The sequence below is a fragment of the Pyrgilauda ruficollis genome, unplaced genomic scaffold (assembly GCF_017590135.1).
Source record: "Pyrgilauda ruficollis isolate IOZ18807 unplaced genomic scaffold, ASM1759013v1 scaffold70, whole genome shotgun sequence".
Lineage (NCBI taxonomy): Eukaryota > Metazoa > Chordata > Aves > Passeriformes > Passeridae > Pyrgilauda > Pyrgilauda ruficollis.
This window is the reverse complement of record NW_024528822.1, coordinates 3140935-3165685: the sequence shown is the minus strand read 5'-3', so window position 1 is coordinate 3165685 and position 24751 is coordinate 3140935. Positions and strand designations below refer to the sequence as shown.

Sequence of the window (24751 nt, the reverse complement as noted above, 5' to 3'; positions counted from 1 at the left end):
CTTTTGAGCCACAGCACTGAAAGCTGGATTGAGATGAGCCTTGTTTGCATGGTTCCCTGCTCTGCAGCTGGCACTGAGGCTCTTGGGTCTCTCCATACACTAAAGATATCAGCCAGGTCAAATGGCACAGATCTCTTTTCCAGGAGAGGATTCTAAAAGCTGAATGCTGCAGTGTTCAACTCACTAGTGCTGGAGTCTCTTAAGTCGTAATCCTCAAGTGTGATGCTGAAAAAATGAAAGGGTAAAAACTCATTTAGTGCAGAGAGATAAGTGGATATGAGCAGCCATATTACTTATAAGATGCCAGTGGAACAAATTATTGAGAAACGTCTGTTAGTAGAAACTAATTGAATACTGTGTAGATTGGAATATATGAAGCAGGATGCAGCCAAGACTTGATGAGAGAGAGAAAGACTTGGCATTTGGATTCCCTCATCTGTTTTCCTTCCCAAAATAGCGTGTTTCTAGGGCCAGGAGGGGTATGAGTAGAACGATGAAACAACTGGACACACAAACACAGTTAAGCATAATTATGTCGAAGAACAATGATGACGTTGTTAAATGGCTATAGAGGGTTGCCACAACTCCCAGGAAGCCCAGTGACGAATGGTGTGAGTAAAAGAAAGTGTTTCCATGTGTTTTGGCCTTCAGTGGTCATTGGTCATTAGCCAACCCTTTCAGCCCTCACTGTTCTGTTTGTAACAGTGGTGTTTTTGATGGCTGAGTTTGAAATGCCAAGTGGCATATTAGCATGCAAGTGCTGATACGTTTTTCTGGACAAAATATAGGGTTGAGAGTCTGATCTCAGCTCAAGTTTCAGTTTCAGTGTGGTGATAGGGATAGGGTGAATCTGCTTAGCTGTAGCCCCTGAGAAATGCATCACAGGTATGGTTCACCTCCACTGCTTTGCAGGGATAGTATGCACATGGGTACATGACGGGTAGGGTATTCATTTCAGCAAGGGCCTTCTGACATTTTGCATGTGGATGACATCACAAAAGTGAGTTCACCTTGGAGAACAGTGCTGGGACAGGGGAAAGATCTAGTCTTATTAGTAAGGACTCTGTCTTTGTTCTACCCTGTTGGCACAGAAGTAGAATGGAGATCAATACTAATGATAGATTATTGTAAAAATGCATCATTTCTCTAAACCAGCAAATGTAAGCAACTTCTCATGTTAAATCCCCTCAGAGGATAGAGAAAGAAAATAAGCAATAAAAAGCATGCACAGATGGATGCTATTCTGATAGTAACATATTGAAAATGTTAAAAGGATTGCTAATCACACGAAATTGTATGCAGTGAGGTCACGAGCAGAGTACTGAGCTGTAAAGGTTTTCCATTTGTGGGTTACCCAAAACTCTCTAATTTGACTAATGTATCATCAAAGGTGTTCTGTCTTGGATGATAGGCTTGTTATCTGTCATGTATGTGATTTTGTTGGTATAGTGGCACAATAGAAGGTACATGTACTGCATTAAGAATTAGTAGTTAGAATGATGTTCCTTTGTTTTCTACAGAGACAGAAAACAAATAAGCAACTTACATAGAGAGGTGGCCACTCTAAGAAAAGTGTAGGATTATGGTACAATCAAAGCAGTGTCTTGGGGACTACTGTTATTTTTATTTAAAGTTGGAGGTAAATTTTTATTTTTTGATGATAAACTGAGCATAATTCAGGAGAGCCTGGAATGTGATAATTGATTAATTGCTATAATTGCACGTGCATTTTCTGCTGAAGTACACTGCTATATCATATGGGATTCTTCAGTTCTTGACCTAATAACAATACAAATTTTTAATAAGGTCAAAATTAAAATATGTAACTGCTGTCTAAGTTTTAAGACAAACTGCAGTGTGCAGTGAAAAGCAGCACTTTTCCTAGAATTTAATTCTCAGCTGTTACTCTAGGAAAAGCATGGATGATAACTTTAAGCCAATTCTTTGGAGCCCTGTGAAATTAAAGTGCTGGAAAGCCTGCAGTTTTGTCCTTGTCATAGAAAAAAGTAGCTTGGCATCTTGGTTATCTGATGTTTTACATTGTAGTCTTGTTAATTAGTCCTTGAGCAGAACAGACCAATTTATTTTATGAAGAGAGGAAGGAGAGTCATCAGAGAGGTGGATTTTACTTTTTGTTGAGAGACTATTTTCCCTCCCAGGTAAAACAGGACCCTTTCATCACTGTCATCACTGTTTAACTTTTTTTTTTTTAAATTTGATTTCTAGCTGATAAATTTAGACGGAAACTGGAAGAACTGGAGAAGGAGAAAAATTCTTTAAAATTTCAGCTTCCTTCAAGGCATCCCTCTGTTAGCAGTTTTTTGGATAGGTTCATGACCCAAGTTCAGGCAACATTGCACTGGGCCGCTGATAATTGGTAAGTTTGTTGATTTATTATTGTGTGAAATGGTGCTTCTGTTTCTCTCAAAATGCAGAATACATTTATGAATAATTATAATTAAGAGTTTTAATGATCATCTAATGTGTCCATATGGAGCTTGTTTATGAAAATCCCACCCTGCCCCACCCCTTTTTTTTTTTTTTTAACTTTCTACAGTTCTTTCAGAATTCCCCTCAAAAACATTGATCATGATGAACAGGCAAATTAAATGGAATGTTTCTCATTGATGTTGAGTGGGAATGGGATTGAATCCTTGACACGGCAGCTTGAGCATACAACAGCAACGCAGCTTGAGCAATGCTTCCCTGTGGAGTTAATTCTGATGCTCCCTTTCAGGCAATGAAAGGATACTTAAATCTAAAATAAAAACCAGATTATTTTTGATATGAATAGATCTTTGGGAGCTTCCTTTTGTGTGACACTTCTTAGATAGCAATATTGAGCATTGTACAAAGTCACAAAAATAAATTCTAAACCTTGTCTTGAAGGGATAGCTTCAAAGATGGGAGGAAAGTGAAATGTGTCAGATGGCCCAAGAGGGATAGTTTAGGGGAAAAAAATAGTCTCTATTTCTTGGTCTGTCTTAATCTGTGCTCCTAGTTACTGTTGTTTGAAGAGGATACTTCATTGGAATTGAAAGCTATTCTCAAATGCAAGCACACAAATGAAAGAAGAGAAGCGTTTTGTTTCCTGGCAGCTTGTTAATACAAAGGCTGCAATGTGCTAGTCAATACATTCGTGTGTAATTTTTGATAGACATGAAAATTAGATAAAATCAGTACAGATAATATGATTTTTTTGTGATATTGGAGAATTTGAAGGCAATTTTTAGTCTCTGTTTATAGCATCTAGTAATAAGGGAGGTTTATAATAAGCTGCATTCCTTCAGAGCTGTTTCCTTCTAACTTCTGAGGCTCTAAGAGGCTGTTTTACCATTCCTTAAAGATTCGGATACACCATTCTCTATTTTTTCATTAAGATATGTTTGGTCTATGCATTAATTTGTAATAATGATTTTGACATTATGGGTAGTGTTGTCATCTTTGTCATGGAAATTGAGTCACTAAAGCATCCCTCAGATACAATTTGCTTATTTTTATGCTCTATAATATATATATATAATACTTGTAGATATAAAATAGATGTTTTAACCTATTTATGAAAGTTTTTCTGTTCTTTGGATGATTACATCTGTAACTCTTTTCTTGGCACAGGTCTGAGCAATGCCATTCTTCAGGGTCAGATGAATATCCTCTTCCCTTTTTTGTCTTGAGCACACTCCTTTCTTTGAGCTTAAGTTAAACTACTGTTACTGTGACACCCTTTTATTTGCTTGCTTGATTCTTGTAGCCTTTTACTTTGCTTTGTCTGTGCCCTGACTCATTGATACAGCAAGAGTACCCTTTGCCTTCTGTACAGGGGTTTAAGTGCTTTCTGTTACTGCAATATTTTTAGATAGTGCAGTGGAAAACATAACTTCTTTCTCAAGGAAAATTTGTAGGCTTCAGTTTTTGTTTCAATTTTTAATTGGAACAAAACCAGTATACCCAAGAAAACTTTTTTTTTCCCTTGGAAAATTAAAAAGATGATCAGACTAGCCTCAGAAGACTAGACCATTGCAATTTTACTGTAGTCAAGGCAATCTCATCTTTTTGCAAGAAAAATGTGTATGGCAGCTTATTTAAGATATGAAGCTGAAATTCATGCCTCAGTTTTGTTTTACTTGATTAAATTATGAAATGAGTTTTTAAGTGAATGCATTTGATATTGACAGAGAATATTGGGGGCATGTGGTAGGAGCCAGATTTGGTTATGTTTAGCTTAGGAACAGCAAATGCTGTGGTTGTGCAATCACTCAAGTTTGGTGACATCAGAGAGATCTTGTTTATCTTCCAACAGTACCAAGTAGACAGATGCACATGGAATTTCCAAGAAGGTTCTGAAAATAAAATATGATTATAATGGAATTTTTTCTAAATTTTGACCAGCCACTTGGAAATTTATTATGTACATCTCTAGGAATGATGCAGCTCCAGCTTGAAGAAGGTGGCTTCAGAGCTGCTGGGAAGTGTGGCTGGTTGGAGCCACAGGAACCTGTAATGTCTGTAAGGTGCACTGATGGTCTAGCACCTCATAACAGCGGTGTCTCTTTGATGCATGCTGTTAATACAGAAATGCAGTTACACTCTCATTATGTCTATCTTGCTTAATCTTACCTAAGTTGGTGCTGAAGTTTTATTTTGCTTTTTCAGTGCATTCTGCAACCCACAGAGAGGGAGTAAAGCAAGTGTGTCTTTTGATGGCCCTGCAGAATAGAGGAAAACCTCTTGTTCTACACACTTGTTAAATACCTGTGCATGGAGATCATAATTGTGTGGTTAATCATGCTTAAACCAGACTTATGATGCATGTTTTATATGTGGCATGGATGGATTTGCTTTGCAAGATTACAGTGGGAAATCATGCCTCAAAACACTTCCTTTGAGACCCAGTATTTTTAAAAAATATACTGAAAGATAAAGATACTCTTTATGTGGAGATGCATGCACTTGTCTCTAAAGATGGACACAGAAACACAATTGCCCTTTGCGAGTGCACATGCCCTTACGAGAGAACGGAAATGAAAATGGGTTTGCATTGTTTGCAGGTGCATTTTGAGAGGCAGATTATGGAATTGATACTTAACATAATGTGTTGATTACCGTGGAGTCCAGTCATGCAAAGATTTACAACTGATGACTGGGAAGCAGCCCACTGATTGTAATTTTGAAAGAACTCGCTGTGCAAGAGAGAAGTAAAATTTGGCATTGTGGAGCAAACACTCCAGATGATCTCTAATGTAGTCTCCAAAAGCTGACAGAAGCTGCAAAAATGGCTTTGGCAAGTTTCTAAACTTCTGTCTAAGAGATTTTTCTCTGTATTGATAGAAACTACATGCCTTAGTTTTGTCTCTTTCGAAGCAGTGATGGATAAATTTCTGAAATATGATAAAGCTGAGGGAAGCCTGAAGCTATACAAGCTTACCATTTTCTTTCTTCATCATGTTGTAAAAACAGTGCAAATGTTTGAGATAATAAAGGAAGATATGCCAATGGAAAAAAATCTCTTGTTCTATAACTGTGTCTGTTTGAAATGTAATCATTCTGGTGGTGGAGTGTTATGACTCTAAAGGTAACATATAGCAGTCTGATCTGTTTAATGCTTGAGACATTGAAACTCATGAAAACCACTAATTTTTAGCTTTGGTAATTTTTTTTTCCAAAGGGTTAGACATGAAGAAAGTGGTCTTTGTCATGAAAAAGAGCTCAGACTTTTGAGATCAACTTCCCAGGAGAGGACGCAGGTTTCGGCCACAAAACGAAACCAGCTTTTTCAAGAAAAGAAGCGATTACAGGTAACAGGACTGCAAAGTTGTGCATAGGAACCAGTGCTTTGTGGGGAAAACCTTGTAAGCTGTCACACAGAATTAAATAAATTTATTGTAATAGCAACTTTGCTTCTGTGTAGTAATTAGAGCCTTGGCTGGAGTCCAGTCGATAATCTAAGTGATGACTGGAGATGGCAGCCACAGGAGTTGTGTTAATCTCATTACAGAAATGCAGAGCTGGAAGGTTTGGTGGCTTGTGTGCATGCTTAAACTTTCCTCATTATCTTTTTTAGCATGCTCTTTGTTATAATTTGATGTTATAATATTACACTGATCTTCCGAAGTTTTTATTTGAAGACAAAAAGTTTTCATCCGTTTCTGGTTAGAATTTACTATAAATACATGATTTACCAGCTTTTATTCCTGAAAGATGATTGATGCTTTTCATAAGCATGAAGGAATCATCACGGAGCAGTTAGCATTTGCTAACAATAGCTTTACAATGACATGTGATGTCACAGCGTGATAGTTTGGCAAAGGGAATGTTTCAAGATGGCATTAGTCCAATTTTAAGTCTGCAAGCCTTTTAAGCAAAATGTAGCTTTTTCTTTCCACCATCCTTCACAAATCTCAATGTACTGTCTAGTTATGTGTCTTTTAAACCTTGGTGATCAAACTCAGCAATGTGGCACCTTAGAGAGCTAGTAGACCTAGTTTTCCTTTTTTTCTGTGGTCTTGTCTTGAAATATTTTTTTGTGATATTTTCATTCATTTGGTGGATCCAATAGTACAGTGATCTCTGTGTGTGTACACACATAAATTTATATATATAAAAAAACTGCAAAGAAATAGAGAAAAACATGTGGTCATTGCAAAATTATACTTAGGTGAAGAAGTGTCTTCTTTTTTTATTGAATTCGTTGCCTTTGTATTTTTTAGGCTCATTTCATCAACAAGTAAGAGGAGACATAGGGTAGTTCAGCATTATCAGTATGCAGAAAATTTTTTAAATCTAGACATCCAAGGGCCACCTCAAGATATTGAACTGAAAACTGGTATACTTAAGACTCCACAACAGCTAATTTTTACACTTGCTCAAGCTGAATCTTTATTCTTCTGTAGTTACACTAGGGAAAAATTAACCACACCATTATACAGACATGCCATTTATTAGCATTTTATCAAAATTACTCAGAATTCATGAGTCTGGGGAAGGCTGATCTGTGGTGATTGTTTACACCCAGTAATCCCTAAAGATTGCTCCTGCCCAAAATCTTGCATGATCAGAAGTAATTTTTTTTTTTTTTTAATTTTCATCAGCCCCACTTTACTTTTTCTTCTGCTCTTTTCTGTTGGTTCTGCATTTGTCTTCAGGGATTTGAAAACCTGTGGCAGTACCTATAATTTATGTATTAATATTTCTATTGTAATCTCTATTTCATGGAGACAATCGGTCCATAAGTGAGGCTGGAGGGGTACGGTCAGTACTTATTAGCTGTTCTGTTGAAAACTCCAATTTAAACTTAAATCTGCAAACTAGAATTCCAGCTTATGTTTAGTGAGATGAATATCATCTGCTTCTCTATGTTGAGACTTTAGGCCCTTTTCATCTGTCCCTGGAGGTTGACCAAGAGCATGCTAAAGGCGGCTTTGCATTTCTGGAAAAGAATGTGGGAATATTCCAGTTTACTGATTAAAATTTCCATGCTCCCAAGAATGCCTGTGAACTATATCTGAGCAGAGCAGCTTTTTTTCTGTGAATGCAAATTGTGTGCTTCTAGTGTCTATGTATGTTGTACATTTCAGTACTAAAAGTGTGATTGTAAAACCAGATCCTGTTCACCTTGCTTTCTGTTCCCATGTAGGTTGCTTATTGCAGTGATTGCAATTACTATGTTTTCACAGAGTATGGAGGTCTCTGTATTAAGTAGGGCCTATTAAGATTTTGGCAGTATTCCCAAGCTAGTAAAACAGAGACAGAATTGTCCTTTGTGCACCCTAAAAGCCTAATTTGAGACTGAAAGAAAGAAAACTGATGTTTTTGGTCTGCTGACCTTTCTGTCCTTGACAAATGCCTGTGGGCTGAAACATAGGCTACACCAATCTCTTCTTGCTATGTCTAAAACCAAAGAAGGAGGAAAATAATTGAGGAACCTAGTGTGCAGGACTGTTATAAGTTGAAATTTTGGAGCTAGTCAACCTTTGAATATACAAGGACCATTTCTTGTTTTAAGTGATACTTGAGAAAGCTGGTTACAGTGCAGCAAACCTGAAAGTATGTTAACAAAATTTGTGAACTAAACTTCATGTAAATTGCATTGAAAACGTTAAAATAATGTTAAAGTTATCAAGTGAAACTCTAAAAAAGCAAAGAAATGCCAAAGTCTGTTATCTGTGTATAGTACATATGTTTTATAAGAGTCTGTAATATTGAAGTATGCCTTTTTTCCCCCCTAGATCCCTGCCTCATACATAACTGAAGTGTCTGTTCAGATATTCAGAATACTATTTTGTCTTCATTACTCAGTATTTGACCCCAGAACCTTTTTAGTGTGTGTCACTCAAACCTTCTTTTGAATAGAAGTTTATTAATTTGTGAGTGGGTTCCTGTGATAGTATTAGTAAACATGGCATCTTAGTGTTTCAGACCCACTTAATTTTATCTCTGCAACACCATTTTGGGTGTTATTGCCATTTGCTCAGATGCAGAATGGAGAAGTAAATTGCCATAAAAAGCCATATGGTTGTTTCTAATGTCAGTTTTGTAATGCTTAGGTTTTTACTTTTTAAACATTTGTTTCTTTAATTTTTATTTTTAGTTGGACTGAATGTGATCAGAGTTTGAAATTGACCTTTGATTTCTGTTGAGAGCCTATAGATAGCATGTCAGAGATCTCTTGCAGGTTGTATACAAAATAATGAACATACAATCTGTGGCTATGTGTGGACATAATATTTTAAATGGCTTGCAAAGTTTCACAGAGACAGTGAGAAGCATAGGAATAGAATCATATTCTCCAGTATGGTGTTCAGCTAGTTTGATGACAACTTTAACTCAGCAATCCAGTTTCCTTCAGCAAGTGCTGCTTCCTTGGATGCAAGCTATCTGTTGGGTTTTCAAGAAAAACCTGTGCAAGGATGATGTACAAATTAATGAAGATTTTTTTTTTAAACTTTTGGCCTCTCACTTCAGGAAGGACATAGAGGTGCTTGAGTATGTCCAGAAAAGGGCAATGAAGCCAGTGAAGGGTCTGGAGCACAAGTTTGATGAGGAGGAGCTGAGGGACCTGGGAGTGTTTAGCATGGAGAAAAGGAGTCTCAGTGGGGACCTTATCACTCTCTGCAAAGGAGGTTGTAGCTAGGTTGGTCTCTTCTCCCAAGTAACAAGTGACAGGAAAAGAGGAAATGGCCTCAAGCTGTACCAGGGGAGAATAAGATTGGACATGAGGAAGAATTTCTTCACTGAAAGGGTGGTCAGGCTTTGGAGTAGGCTGCCCAGGGAGGTGGTAGAGTCGCCATCCCTGGAAATGGTCAAGAAACAGCTTGACATAGCACTTAGTGCTCTGGTTTAGTTGACAAAGTGCTGTTCTGTCAAAGGTTGGACACAATGATCTTGGTGGTCTTTTTCAGAATTAATGATTCTACAATTCTATGTTTCTAAAAATTGTATTTTGCTCTTGCAGGAAGCATCAATATCATAATGCACACAATTTTCACTTCTAGAAAAATTAGTGCAACTGATGTTCTGTGCATTTTAAGTCAAGGGAAGGATTTTGTGCTTTTAGTTAAAATGAAATGTTAATTATCAGAAGGGCTGATTAGATAGTAAGTGATTCTCTGCTTGCATCCTGTGCTTCATGTTGAATTGGAACCATCAGACAAACCACTGCAGGGATATTCTGCAGGACAGATGTTTGATCAGTTTAGCTGCCAGTCTGTAGAGCAAGAGTCTGTTGCTATGGGTGATCTGTCATTTGTTTTTTTGGTGCAGTTTTTAGCTTGTGAACTTGTGAAATACCTATGTATTTTAAAAGTGAAAGAGGACTGACAGTAGGTGTTGGAAGAGGAACGTGAAGTGTGGTGTTGAAGTGGAGGTAGTGAGTTTCATACTGATGGAAGCACTAGAGTTTCTGAGTACAACTGACATAAGAATTTTTGTGTGTCAGCAAGAGGATGTCTCATTTAATGTTTGCTAAATTGGACAAATTTAATTCATGCTACTTCTGACACTTGTACTGTTTTTTCTTAGGGGCAAATGGGTTTCTTTCATAAGAGTCATTGTAAACTTGGGTTTCTGTTCTATGCAGAAAGAAATTGAAGAACTCCGAACAAGACTGGCCATATTAGAAGGAAAAGATCAACAGCTGAGAAGAGAAATTGAAGAACAAGATAGGCTTATTCAGTCACAGGATTGTGAACTGGCTGCTTTACTTGGGTGCATTTCTTTGAGAGAGTTGCAAGAAATAAGCAAGGCTGTGGACGACACTTTAGCATCCTCCTATCAAATGCCATTCAGTTTAGATCTTCCAGGAGCAATAAAGAGGTATTTAAATTCCAATTTAGATGTAGAATCTTGTATCTTCCTGTATGTTCTGCTGAGCTGGCTGTCAGTTGTTTTCTTCATCATTGTGCCAGATAATTATCTGGATTTAGACACTTTAAAACTTTCTGAGAAGAGATGCTGGAGTTCTAATATTGATGTACTTCCTCGGAGGAGTCTGTAGTTATTTGCATGTCTTGCACTTAATGTTCTCTTATGGTGAAGACCCACCTACAGAAAGCATGTGTGTCCATCAACTGTTAATTCCTATCATCAGCTTACACTATAGCTTGTTAACAGGTGGAATTCTTTCCCCACTTTGGTAATGCAGTAATTCAAACATATTTCTCACAGCCTGAAAGTGTGTACTAGACATCATTCAAGTAAATATTAGAGATGCTTCTTGCTTCCATGAATTTGTAATTACAATAAAGTCCGATGTGATGAGGAGTGCTAGATGGAGGCAGTGGGGAAGAGGATGCAGCATGAATAATTTTGGGACACTCACAGTTAAATGAACAGTAGATGTATCCTTTAAATGGAAAAGTAGCTACTCTAGGCAGTATTTTGGAAATAACCTCATCTTAAGTTAAAAAAGCAATTGAAGTACTGAAACTGTACTGGACATTGGTGATGGGACTTTGAAAGTGGTACTGCTGCTGTGTCACCAAGAGAAAATAAAATTCCTATTTATCCTAATGTACTTTTCTTCCAGATAGGCAATAACTATGTTGCTTGCATTTTTTTATCTCCCATCATGTTTATTTGATTTAGTTTGGTTGTACTAACATGCATGAGAAATTGCTGCTCATGTGTGCTAATTTATACAGATTTTTTTTTAAGTCAGCAGAACATTTTATAGAGGACGTATTCTTCTCTTTTGACATGTGTTTAAAAGTTTAAATTAGGTTATGAGAAATAGTTTCTTGCATTAAGTTTAGCTTGTTTTAGTAATATCTTATACCTGTGTTTCTGAGATTGAAGAATAAAAGATCTTAAGCAGTCTGTCTGAGAAACTGATTTGAGTTTTCTTAGTTTTGGATTTGCTTATGAAAGAATATTCAGATTATTTTTTTCTTTCATTGCTGCTGTAATATTGCTGCTGTTGCACTTACCTCACTGGGAAGTTATTTAAAAGTGAGTTAAATAGTATGGATTCAGGAGGAATTTTCTCAGACTTGTTTGCTTACTAGCACCATGAATAGCACAATCACTTGAGAGAAAACAGGCATTCTTTATTCACAGTGAGTTCATAACTGGAATGAAAATTTTAAAATAATTTTTCCTTTCTGTTCATTTTTAAAAGATGCAATGAATGAAACTTTTGTTGTTGTTGTTGTTTACTTTGTTGTCACCAGTGGTCAGGTGCTGCTGCTCTCATTCCCATAGCTGGAGTTCTGCTGTTGGGACTCTGGTGTGTTGACCTTGGCTGCACACCAGGTGCTCACCAAGCCACTTTATCTCTTCCTTTTCTCAGCTGGCCCAGGGAGAGAAAATAAGATGGAAAACAATCCGTGGGTTGAGATAAGGCAGTTTACTAAAGCAAAAGCAAAGTGTTGCATGCATGCAAACAAAGGTTTTATTCTCTGCTTTCCATCATCAGGTGATGTCCAGACACTTCCTAGGAAGCAGGGCTTCAGCACATGTAGTGGTTGCTCTAGAAGACAAACACTATAAATAAGGAATGCCCCTGCTTCCTCTTCCTTTAGTTAGCTTTTATATCAGCAGACATCCCAAACATCCTGTAGTGTGGAATATCCCTTTGGTCAGTGGGAGTCAGATGTCCTGGGTATGTCCTTTCCCAGGATTTTGCCTACCCCCAGCCTACTGCTGGTGTGAGAGGGCAGAATGCTGGAGAGAGGGTGCTGATGCTGTACCAGCGCACACTGGTGTGTTACCATCACCTTTCCAGACACCAATGCAAAGCACAGCACTGTGGGGGCTGCTGTGGGGAAAGTTAACTCCATCTCAGCCAAACCAAATACAGGACACGTAAATGCAGTTATTTAAAAGCGAGGGTTTATTCAGATTAACAGTGAGGTTAACTGATGGGTGGCTTCTTTTTCAAGCTGTGCAGTCTATCATACCTCAGGTACAGAGATTTTATGTCTGAATCCAGACCTGCCCTCCTTTTGTAAGATGAAAAAACATCATGCACATGGTAAGACCTTTGGTGTGGGTATAATTCCTGTGTGCCTATGGGCATCCCCCAGATTTTCATACAGCTAAACAATAATTTAGGAGATGACCTTACTTAAACTTCTGCTCAATGTGGGGCTACAATTTCCAAGTGAGATCAGGTCACTCAGGGCGGTATCTCTCTGAGTTTTGTATATCTTCAAAGATGGAGATTTTGCAGCCTTTCTAGGCATCCTGTTTTTCACCACCCTTTCTGTAAACTCTTTTTCCTTTGTCTTGCCAGAATTTCCATGGTTGCAACTTGCATTGGCTTATTCTAAATCAGTACTTCTTGTGGAAGAAGTATTGTTTATTAGGTAACAGGTTTAAATACTTGGTTGATGCTAGTTCAACATATTAGTTTTAAATTCCAAAGTCTTGGCATAGTTAATCTGAAAGAGTTTTTTCTGGAAATGTGCATTTGATTTTCTGAGTAGTTGCAGAGGAGAAAAAAAGTTTTCTAAATTTAGAGCTATCTGAGTGAGAAATAAAGCTGTTACTCATGCACGTGTGCTAGAGATCAGTGATTATGTAGAAAGGTCAATATCAATGGACAGTAAATTACAAACTCCTCACTGCTGGGCTGCAAGATACTCTTTGTTCTAGCTACATTGTGCTAGTCAGTAAAGTACTGCTATAATGTGCTTTTGCGTAATTATTTGTTGACTACATGAATTGCATTCAGCACTGGAGTAACACAGGCAGGGCTAGTGTGAAGCATCTCTTAAGACAATCGGTGCTGTAATGCATTGTATTTGATAGCTTGCAGTTCACTAAAAGATAAAAAATTATTCAATATATTGAAGCAAACTTCCAGGAACATGAGAGGAATATTAAACAAAGAATACTTGCCCAAGTACTTGCCCTTCTGTGTGAATGAGGAAAAGAGCATGTCAAATACAGCTCTGGGATGAGCATTGGTTCTAAGCTTATTTTTCTTGTTGGGTGTTGTAATTTTTTCAGGAGTGTTCTTTGTTATGCCTTGTTTATCTTTGGTATGTGCTGAACTTTTTAAATATGAAGAGCCTTTGTCAATACCTAAGGCATGCTTTGAGCTTGCAGAATTTAGAAATGTGAAGGCACATTACCCTGGGACCTTACTTGAGGGCTGTTGGAAGTCATGGTTAAAACCTGCTGGTTAATGGGCAAAGAAAAATGTTTTGACAGGGAATTCTCACTGAAGTTGAGACTGCAGAATGTGGTTGTTTTGTTCATCCAGACAGGCTTGATTGATCTTGGTAAGCTAAAGGGTATAATAATTATTTTAAAATGGGGAAATTGCAGGCCACAAGCTCAGTTCACTTGTATGGTGTTGCATGGAGATGCTTTTAAAAGGTGGGAGCAGCTGGTGTTGTGTGCACTCTGACACATGCCAGTGTTTTAACTGAAGACAACACACTAAAATCAGAGGAAAATAAGTCTCAGTGTTTCAGCATGAAGTGCTTTCTTCTGGAGATAGCAAAAGGTATCCAAATATATAATTTTCATGTTCGCTACTGGACACCATTTCAGAAATATGTGTTTTTATCTAGTGTAGCTTGCATTTTCTAATTATAAAATTAGACCATATTAATTATTTGACCTATTCACTTCAATATCTGTTAATTCCTTTATTTGTTTCTTTCCATTTCACAACATAAACTAGGGAAACTACTTCAGTTCACTTTTTGTTTTGTTTTGCAGTTTTTGTTTTATCCATATCTACAGACGCATGTGTTCTTACAGCATGCCATTCTTAAAATAAATTGCACAGTTCCATCTGGACTATTGTCTGGGCACTGATTGCTGGTTGAAAGAAATTCAATTATACACCTTTCAAAATATTTGAATGCTCCACCTCTTCTTCACATGGAACAGTTTTTGATTAGTAGGTGTTTTTCCTATGGTGGTTTTGTGGGACCATCTGAAGATAAGGAAAATTCTCTGTTATGTGTTTTAGTTATTAGAGCGTGGAGAGTGGTGCAAGGAACTGAATGTGGACATTTATGCAGCCAGTTCACTCTGCTTTTGTGATGCCTGGAGTTTATTTGAGAAAGATCAATTTGAAATGAAATACAAGTACTCAGGGGGGTGTAAATCCTATTGTTGGAGTATACTCAAAGTATTCAGCAACTTCAGTTCAGGACAAAGCCTGATAAAGGCTGGTTTTTTTTTTAGAGAACTTGGTTTACTTGAGTAAAGTTGGAAAAAAAGACTTCAACATAGTTTCACATACTAACTTAGGAAAGTAGGATTTAGAATGGGCTGTCATGTTTTGTCATTGGGAGAGACTGCTTGCTGCTGTTCAGGGCCCCACTGGAAAGCGTTCTTCTTGTGGGTAACTAGGTAGAGAGGGCTCATAATCTGGCTGTATTCAGGAATGTGCATTCTCCAAAACCTGTGGCGCCTAGGAAACATTGTGTTTCTTTTTTCCTGGTTGGTGGAGACCTCACAATGATCTTGTAGATGACCTCAGTGGGAATCTGTCACTGTCTGTCTTGCCACTTTACTTCCAGGAACTGGATCTCTTGGGCAGGTCCCTTGATTTGGCTCTTCTTGATGGTGAAGCTGGCTTCCAGCAGAATCTGGATGATCCTCTCTCCTTTCTCAAATACTTCCATTGCCGTGTTCCCACACGCAATGATGTCATCAATGCACTGCAGGTCTTCTGGAGCCTCACCCTTTTCCAGTGCAGCCTCGATCAGTCCATAGCAGATGGTAGGACTGTGCTTCCACCCCTGGGGCAGTCGGTTCCAGGTGTACTGCACGCCCCTCCAGGTGAAAGCAAACTGAGGCCTGCATTCTGCTGCCAGAGGAATGGAGAAAAACGCATTAGTAATGTCAACAGTGACGTACCACTTCACTGCCTTGGACTCTAGCTCGTGCTGGAGTTCCAGCATGTCCGGTACAGCCGCACTCAGTGGTGGAGTCACTTCATTCAAGGCACGATAGTCCACAGTCAGTCTCCATTCTCTTTCAGACTTGCACACAGGCCAGATGGGACTGTTGAAGGGTGAGTGGGTTTTGCTGACCAGCCCTTGGCTCTCCAGCCCACGGATCATTTTGTGGATGGGGATCACAGCATCCCAATTCATCCGATGCTGCCGGTGGTGCACCATTGAGGTGGCACTTGGCACTCGTTGCTCTTCAACCTTCAGAAGTCCTACTGCAGATGGGTTTTCTGATAGTCCAGGCAAGGTGTTCAATTACTTAATGTCCTCTTCCTCTAAAGCCACTATCCCAAACAACCACCTGAATCCCTTTAGGTCTTTTTAACAGCCATTCTGGAGGAGCTCCCAATTTCTTGTCAAATGTCATAATCCAGCTTGAGCCTTGATAATAAGATTGTCTCATTTTCAGCTAGTCCCGTACCTAGGTTTGTCTTTGACAAGGCCATCATCTCAGCTTTCTCAAAGTATTTGGCTATAGTCTTTTGTGAGAGGCTAAGACAAGTCATAGGTGAAAGAGGAGCTCTGCCTCATCTTTTGTGAGCTGACTGATTGGGAGGTTCATCTTGCAGATAGAATTAGGAGGTTCATCTTTCTTGTTTTCCTCTCCATTTTGTCTACTTAGGATTAATTTCATTCCTTTGCCTAGGATAGAAGGGTAGAGTTCATGGGTGTCTTTGTTTCCTTTCTTGTGGCAGCATCTCTAAGAGGATCTATGTAATGAAAGCCTGGCATGCCATAAATTGCCTGTGCTTGGGCAAATGAAGTGAATTCGCTTTCTATGAAGGTGCGAACGTTGCTCAGAAGTTCATAATGACTCTGATCCCACTGGAGGAGGAGAGGGGACCCCCCATTCAGTGAGAAAAAAGGGCTTCTACAAAGTCTACTCCCACACCATAGGCACTGGCCTTTCTTGGGAAGAACAGGGGGGATTAAAAACAGAGCAGGGAAAGGAAAGAGCCAGTCCTCCAACATGGAGCACAGAGCCAGTGCTGTCAACCTGAATTGTTTTGGTGCAATCTTAAAGGCAGTTTTTAGTCCTTCCAAGCAGTGTTATAGAAGGAAAAAGTTGCAGCAGAAGGAGAAGTAGCACTTGCTTGGGTGCTCACATGTATGGTGTAATGAGGAATCTGGTTTTCCCTGCTGAGCATCTGGTTTCTCCTGCTTGCTTGAACAGCATCCAGTGGGATGTAGCAGTCTATAAAGCCCAGCCACATATGTGCTGATTCCTCTGGGTATGTGCACAATGCGATTTACTTCTCTTCAGGGAAAAATGACCAGCTGTCTCAATCAATGTGTGATACTAAATTAGTTTGTATATAATGAAGAGAAACAGCTAGCAACAATATCAAGGGACAGACCCTTTCAGTCAGTGAGGTAAAATGGATGTTATTCTTAGGAGAATAATTGCAGCTGCTGTGGGCAAGCTCTAGTTTTTGTGCACTCCAGACAGATGTAGAAGAAGAATGGGGATCTATTGATACATCAGAAAATCTGGGGAAAGTATTAGTTAGGATGTGATGAACTGCTCCTGCAGATAGCTGTTTGATTGTCCCTTTGTTTCATTCTGAAGCTCCTGTTCCTGATAGCCACTGAAGCAACAACTGCTTCAACTGCCCTGCAGCATCAGCTGGCAGAAGAGTGGTGGGAAACCCATCACCATATGAATGGTTTGGTTGGTTGAAACAGCCAGCTGGTTTGGCTGTCTGAATGGTGATTTATAGGACCAGAAGATTTCTCAATCCATGGTAATAAAAATTGAGCTTGTTGTGATGACTAAAGATGCTAGAAGCATCTTCAGGTGTCTGTGAACTGATTGTTTCAGTTGGAGTGATTTTATGTAAAACACATATTATTAAGAGATTCTGCCTCTGTCCTTGTATTACTGGTATTTAAGAAACCACTTTATTAAGTGTTCTTATAAAAAATTGTGAAGTGTCATCCAATGCCCTGATTTTTCTTCAGGTCTCCTAACTGGGGCTACTGTCTGGCAGCACTCAGCAAATAAGAGTTGACTCTTTAGAGTTTTTATGTGTGCAAGAGCTGGGCAGGATGATGAGTTTTTAAAGTACACTTCCTATAGGTGTAAGCCTTTAAGAGTTGACAACGGCAAGTACAGTCACTGAGCAACCCATGAGTCAGTGAGAAACCCATGAGTCAGTGTATTGGTTATACAAACATTGAGAAAGTGTATTTCCAGTTCTGACTCCTGAAAAATTCTGAGTGGGGAAGCACATGTGTTGAAGCAATCCTTGATGTATAGCAACAGTGAAGAAATGCTGCTCTGCAAATGATAGCTTGAAGAAGAGCAAATTGCTGGAGAAAAACCAGCTCTCTGATCACTTAGAGGTAGGTGCATAATTTCAGGTTCTCATTCATATTCCTTCGAGAACTTTGTAGATTGAAATGTGCAGAAGGTGTGATTGTCCTGTGCCTTAAGGTACATCTCTTGATGGTTGTTGTCTCAGATCAGATTAATTTTAAGAGGCTGGAAATTTTCCAAGGTGAGACTTGGCATTTTACTTCTAATTCAGGTGACTAGTCATTGCAGCTGCCAGAAATTTCATCTTTATTATGAGTTAAACACAACTTTTCTCTCCTTGAATTTAATGTCCAAGTCCTTTCCTCAAGAGCACTTTCAGGTTTAGATAGAGAAATTGGATTTTTACAACATCAGCTGAGCAGAAATTTTGTATTTTTATAATTTTTAACTAGCTCTATCATCATGTAGAAGTTTTCTGTGGGTTGCATTATCGCAGAAAAAAAATCAGAGTTTATTTGGAAAACACTGACTTGGATTTAAAGGATGGTTTTACTTCCCATTAAAAAGATATGATGCTATGAAAATACCATTGTTTTAACTCCCATGGATCATTGCACAAAGATGAAAAGGAATTTATGTGCTTGACTGAAAAATTGCTTTCTTGGTGTGGTGATACTCTGATGTGTAGCCCAGACAGGCTTATGAGACAATCACATAGAATGAAAATCTTGTTATCCCATTTCTTTCTTGATTAGATAGAATCAAACTTTGTGGTAGAGAGTTTGAAAAGAGAACAAAAAGTGATGGTTTACCTTTGTGCATTTATGCATTCTAGCCCTGAATGTCCCTAATTTAGCAGAAGTGTAGGGCCAGCAATGCCCTGTAGGTCTTGTCCTGGTAAAATCTGCCCATGGTATCTGTAAATAATAATCTGATGGTTTTCCTCAAAAAAACTTTGGAAACAAGTATGTTTTCTCATTATTTTTTCTTTAGTCCTAGTTGTACATGTCTAGCTTAAAGATGACTCTTGTTAAATATAGTTTTGTTCAAAGCTCCTTTTTTTTATGAGTTGTTTTCAAAACTTTCTGAGATATGCCCATTAAGGGAACTATAAAAATACAAGGAAGTTATTGATTGATTTGATTTTATACTGTGGTATTTATTCCCTAAAGGCACAGTGAAGTCCATATGCTGAAGACTTTTGGTAGATTTTTGCCTTGATGTAGACTGTAGCAGACATTTACACCAAAGGTTCCCCAAGTAGCACTTGTGATTGGTTTTTTTGCAAAGGACTGGACAAAAGCTTTTTTTGAAGGTCAGCTTCTGTTTGTTATTAAAAGCAAGATTACAAGTGTATGGTTTGGTTTATATATTTTTATCTTCTAAGAGTATAGCTTCTTGTGACTTCAGAATTGGAGGAAGAATCATGTTAGAAGACATGAAGCTGTAAAAGCCATGGTCTCTGCAGGTTGTGATCATGACAATGATCACAATAACCTTATTGTTTGCAGGCAGTCTCATTACTCTGGGCCAAATTCAAACTGTTAACTGTTTAAATTTGCTGGTTTTCATCTAGAAGGAAATACATATTCATATGAATTGAGGGTTCAGCCCATCATGCTTTCTGTATACAAACTGAGTGTGGGCTTCTAGGCTGTTATTCTTGAATTAGAAATTCAAATATGGGTAATTTTAAATTGTTCTGGCTTGTGCTTAGTTTCAAAGAAATTAAAGTGCCTTTTGCTTAAGGACTGTTGTGGTGTGGAGATTGGGAGTGTAATGACAACATCTATAATAATTTTTTAGGTGACAGTAATGTAAAGGAGAATACTTGCTGTTGAAGAACTTTTTACTTGTCTTTCAGTGTTTGCAGGCAGGGATCAGAGAGGGCAGCTTAGTTTCTCTATGAAAAATAGAGAATAAAGAATTTTTAGTACAGGATTTATTTGTTTTATAGGGGTACCATGTGTGTGGTATGTTCTGCTGTGTGGATACAAAACTAAATTCTGACTGCACTTGTTGTTGCTGTGTAAAAATTTTATTGTTAATACAGGAACTGTTTCTGTTTAAGCAGTGTGTATATATATATATTGAATGTGGAGAACAGCATGAATTGCCTTTTGCCCATTTGCATTCTTTGAATTTTTTCTTAGGAAGCAAAACATAAATACATAATAGTTTGGTATGCAGAGGGAAGTATACCAGCATAGTGGAAGGAAGACATTCAGAAACACGCCTTCCTTTTGGAGAAAGCCATTCTTCCCAGTATTGTGCTAGCTAGCCTTCCTTTGAACAAAGCCACTTCCACAGTATCTGTAATTCCTGCATGCAAATTTAAACTTCTCAGAAGATTCTTTAAAAGGTATTTTAAACATTCTTTAAAGGTATTTTAAACATACCTTTAAAAGGTATTTTAAAAAAGGATATAACATTATCTGCTATATTGTGACACTTAATGTCCTCTGTGGTAATGTGGGAAGCTGCGATAGAGTGAGGGATGTGGGAAGCTGCGATAGAGTGAGGGATGTGGGAACCACTTGATTCCTATTCTTCCTTCTGTCCAGTATTGCATTGAAATATCTTCCTTTATTTTGCCTGCACACCATTCCCAATTATGAACATCATCATCTCAGCAGGCTCCAACTGTGTTATTGCAATTAAATATACTTAGTAGCTACTCTTTAATATCAATAAAATGAGGTACTTAAAGGGTACTGCCTGAAGTGTTTGGATCTTAAAATTTTTCCCATAATCTGCTGTTACGTGCCAGATCAACTTCACTTCCTGAACATGCAGCATTCCCACACCCTCCTGCAGCTCTCCAGCCAGTCTGTGTTTTGCCAAAGTATTGCTTCATGTGTCATCCAGAAATTGCATAATTCCACAGCTCCTGCTTTCCTATTCTAGTCTAACCTGTATGCAGTAATACTCCGGGACACAGAACGTGTACATTCCTGTCCTTCTTTCCTCCTAATGGTTCCCAATGTCTGTAAGTCCATGGCATGTCATTTAAATGAAAGGCCTGTGTGGCATCTACATGAATGAAGAGATACTGCGCATGATGCATAGATTGCTGTGGATTCTGCAAGTGTTAAAAAACTTTCCTTTCCTTCATATTTAGTCAGTTAAATTTGTGTTAATTGAATTCCTGTCTTGCTCTAGTCTTTTCATCAGCTGGAATTTTGCTTTCTCTGTGATAGAGTTAGCTTATATTGAATTTGAGAAGTTCTAAATGGTCCTCATAATGGATTGCTAAGACTGTGAGGAGAAGCTGTCAAACTCTTGATTAGCTGTTCTGTCAGAGAAGAATAGCAACGAGTCAAAACTATGGATGCCTTCCCAGGCAAGAATTTTGTGTTATTCCAAAGAGCTCTTTCTAAAGCCATTTACCCTTGTAGTAATACCTAAAGCAGCTTTTAAGCAGATGGAATACCCCTCTTAAAATGAAATATGATGCTCCAGGGTGGTTGTAAAAGAAAATGCTGTTTCTGGTTCAAGTCACAGGTAATAGATCATGGTGGTTAAAGCTCTTTGTTGGTAGAATGAATCAGTATTGACTGCCTGGTTACTCTTGTGGGTCATTACCTTGTCAGTTAATTGGAAAGCTTGTGAGTGGCTTCTCTGTGAAGTGATTTTGGCTTCTCTGTGAATCTCAGTGTTTTGTGGTAGAAGAAAACAACCTGGGAATAAATGTAGTTAAAAGCAGTTTGTAGTTGGTAATGATGGCTGGTTCGTACATGGTTTTGATTGCTGTGTGTGCATTGTATGATGGGCTAATCTCTGCAAGGTGTAAGGGATTCCTCTGGTATCACTCTGAAGGCTAACAATGATTTGAAACAGAATATTACTGTGAAATTCATGCCATAAATAAAAGAAATACACTTGTAAGAGTCTGTGTGAATACAGTATCTGTAACAGAAGGATCTTTAGATTTGAGTCTCTGGTTAATCCAGCTATCATTAGCTTGGGTCAAATTAATTGTTTACTAATGATTATCCTTTGTTGTATAGGTCAGATTAATATAAAATTCCATTAAAACTATAGTTCCACAAAATTATCTTAAAACTGTAGTTTTGCTGTCATTGAAGTGGCAGCATTTCATTCCTTATTTATTTTTCAGTGACTTGTTACAGACTCATGAAAAAGAAATCCAGGTATAGAGAGAATGTTTTTTCCCACTCAGCACCTGGTCCTGAAAGTCTGCATGGGTTTGTGCATCCTTGTTAGCAATGCATATTTGACAACTTGATCCTAGTTGGCCATGCTGTTTTGGATGCATTGCTTCAAAAGAGGTTAAAAATTGATCTCTCTTCCTGTTAGCTGTGTGAATTATGCAGAGCAGTGAAATGTATGAACCTGAGGGGGGCTTTTTGTGGGGAAAGGAAACAGATGAGAGGAAGAGCACACGGAAGATATTTGTTAGAGTTGCCATCTATATACTGTTGTTCTTCTGGCTAAAACTGCACTTTACATTTTATTATGGCCTGGGTCTTTAGAGTTGAATTTTATGAGACATTTTTGGTACAATTGGGTCAGTCACCCAGTATTCATTCAATTACACACTTCAGCCTTGCTGCTGCCCCTTGACATCTGTACACAAAGCCCATCTTTATTTTACATAACCTAACCAGCTCAGATGCCAGTTGTGGGAGATGCTGAAAGTCACTGGGAGCTCCAAAGCATAAAAAAAGAAGTGGCTAAGTAGTTCATTCTGTCTGGCATGCCCAGAGGCAAGAAGGGAGCTGATAATGGCATCATTACACCAGCAGTACTTTGTGGTTTGCACATATATTGCTGTAGAAAAGGGAGAAATTTGAGACTCTGTGAGAAATGTCATTAAACACTTTTACATAGGTAGGCAGCTGCATTTCTGTTTGTTTCATTGCACAGGCACTGGGGTGGTAATGAGGTGACAGGCCTGGCTGGGCTGTAGATGGGAAAGATGTGTGCTCCTTGAAGCAGGGTATTAGGGACAGCAATGCAAATAGGTGCCTCATTAATGTGATTAAATGATACTCTGAATTCTGCCTCTGAGGCTGTTTCCCTCCTGTGTGCAGTTGGCCAAGATGGTCCAACCAGCCTTTCTGTAGGCGATCAGTAGCTGTTTGCAACTCCAACTTCACGTGCTTTGGGATTCGTGCTCATGAAAATGCTGACTCTTGAACTAGGGCTCAGTAAGTGCTGTGCTTGGAAAATAAGGGCAGGTTCTCAAAAGAAAACTGAAATGCATAGAGGAGAGGAATGCACAGGCAGCAGGAGCTGCGTGCATCTCAAAACAGGGGCTCAGTCATAGTGTGCCTTCTGAATAACCCTGGCTTTTGTTTCTTCCACCTGTAAAATTAATACAACACTGCCTTGTCATGCAGGAGTATCACTGAAATAAATCCAGTGGTGTCTCTGATATGTTTGGATATTTCAATGCCTAACACTGGAGAAAAGCTCAGAAATATATAATTAGTTCTTATTTGGGAAAAATAGTAACAGTAGGTCCTGAAAGAGAATGTTTATAACACAGGCATGAGGAAAAATTGAGATGCTGCTAATGGGGAGTGCTGCCTGTCACGTATACAGAACTGAGGTGTTTGACAGAAAAGAAAATAGTGTGTGATAAAGTAATTGAACACTGTATAAAAAGTGTACACCTCCTAAGTCAGAGAGAGGGGAGTATTAAATTTGCAAAAATAACCCCTCTCCTAACTCCTGATGTTTGATTTGCTTGGAGTTTTGAACTTCATGTTAAAAATGTAAATGGTGGATTTATTTACAAGAGCCAAAAGCACAGGTTTACTTTAGATTTGGTAATAGAAAAGTAGGAAACCTACATGCTTATAATATGTGGAAGAAAACCTTGAATTTTGTTCATATAAGCATGAGTAATGTGTCAATTTCAGCCCACTCTTGCATCAATTTGGTACAAATATTTGGAAGGTTTTTGTGGATCTAAAGAAACTGAGTACTGGTATTTAACATAAAGTTACTGTGAGAACAAGTGACTGTAGTTGAACCTTTTCTGGTAGAGTTAAAAACGGGGTTGTAAGAGGATAGTAAACTGCCAGTTCTTTGTGTCAGAAATGCCTTTGTGTTAGGTTTTTGGATGATAGTCTAGCAAAACACCAGTCCTGGACATTGCTGGGAACTTCTAAGTTTGCTTTAGGTATTATGATTACACAAATAATCACAATTGTGTTTCAAAGGGTAAGTAAAATCTGTATACTTGTTAATAAAGAACTGTAAAGGTTATTTTGGTTCGTGATTAGCAGCCCTGAAACTAAGCATAGTTTTTGTCTTGACATTGAGTCTGTTGTGTTTATATGAGCCAGCTTAACACTTGATTTCCATATGAAAATGTGTCTTGTGTAGCTGGCCATGTTGAGCAGAGGTTAACTTCTTAATTGTATTTATTTATTTAATTTTAATTCCTTCTAGCCTTCAGGAGAAAGAACAGTTGTTCAGCATGTCCATTAAAGAAACTACTGCCAAAGTAAGTACATGTTTTCAGTTCTTCAGAATATTTACAGAAGCAGATAGTAGCATGCATATTGTCTTTGTTTTAGGAAGTTGGTTTTGTGCTGCTCCTTCTAAGAATATTTTGCACATAAATATTTTTAAACATACACTGAAAAGGCCTCCCCAACTTTTTGTTTGAACAAACCACAGGGATTATAATACATCAGGAAGCAGATAGAGTAATGTAGCAGTTCGTTTTGGGGGGGGGTACCCCGGGGTGTCCCCCGAGGGCCCCCTAGGCTGTGAGTTGGCTGGCAGCAGCAGGCAGGCAAGGAAGAAGCCACACGGCTTTGAGGGTGCTGATTAATGGGGGTTTATTTGGGGTCCCATCCCTGGGAACAGCATGGCTACTGAGGGAGAAGGGGAAAGGGGGAGGGAGGGGGAGAGGGAGGAGCCTAGGGGATGGAAGGGCCAAGAGAGGAGGAGAAGGGCCAAGAGAGGGTCTGATTTCCCTAGCACAGCTTAAGAGGGAAAATCAAAGTGGGCACGGAATCAGATTTGGGCCAATGGGATTACAGATACATGATGGTTCAGGGCAGGACCACAGACTTAGAATATACCATACATT

At 38.6% G+C, this 24751-nt stretch overlaps 1 protein-coding gene across 1 annotated transcript in view; it reads left to right on the top strand.

Moving 5' to 3' along the window:
- The first annotated feature begins 2233 nt into the window (after window positions 1-2233).
- DISC1 (DISC1 scaffold protein) overlaps window positions 2234-24751 on the top strand; it is a 132965-nt gene continuing 110447 nt past the window's right edge. Inside the window, 4 exon segments of the mRNA XM_041485507.1 lie at window positions 2234-2377; window positions 5666-5795; window positions 10076-10311; window positions 24103-24157. Of these exon segments, the coding sequence (XP_041341441.1) occupies window positions 2334-2377; window positions 5666-5795; window positions 10076-10311; window positions 24103-24157 (465 nt within the window). The 5' untranslated portion in view covers window positions 2234-2333.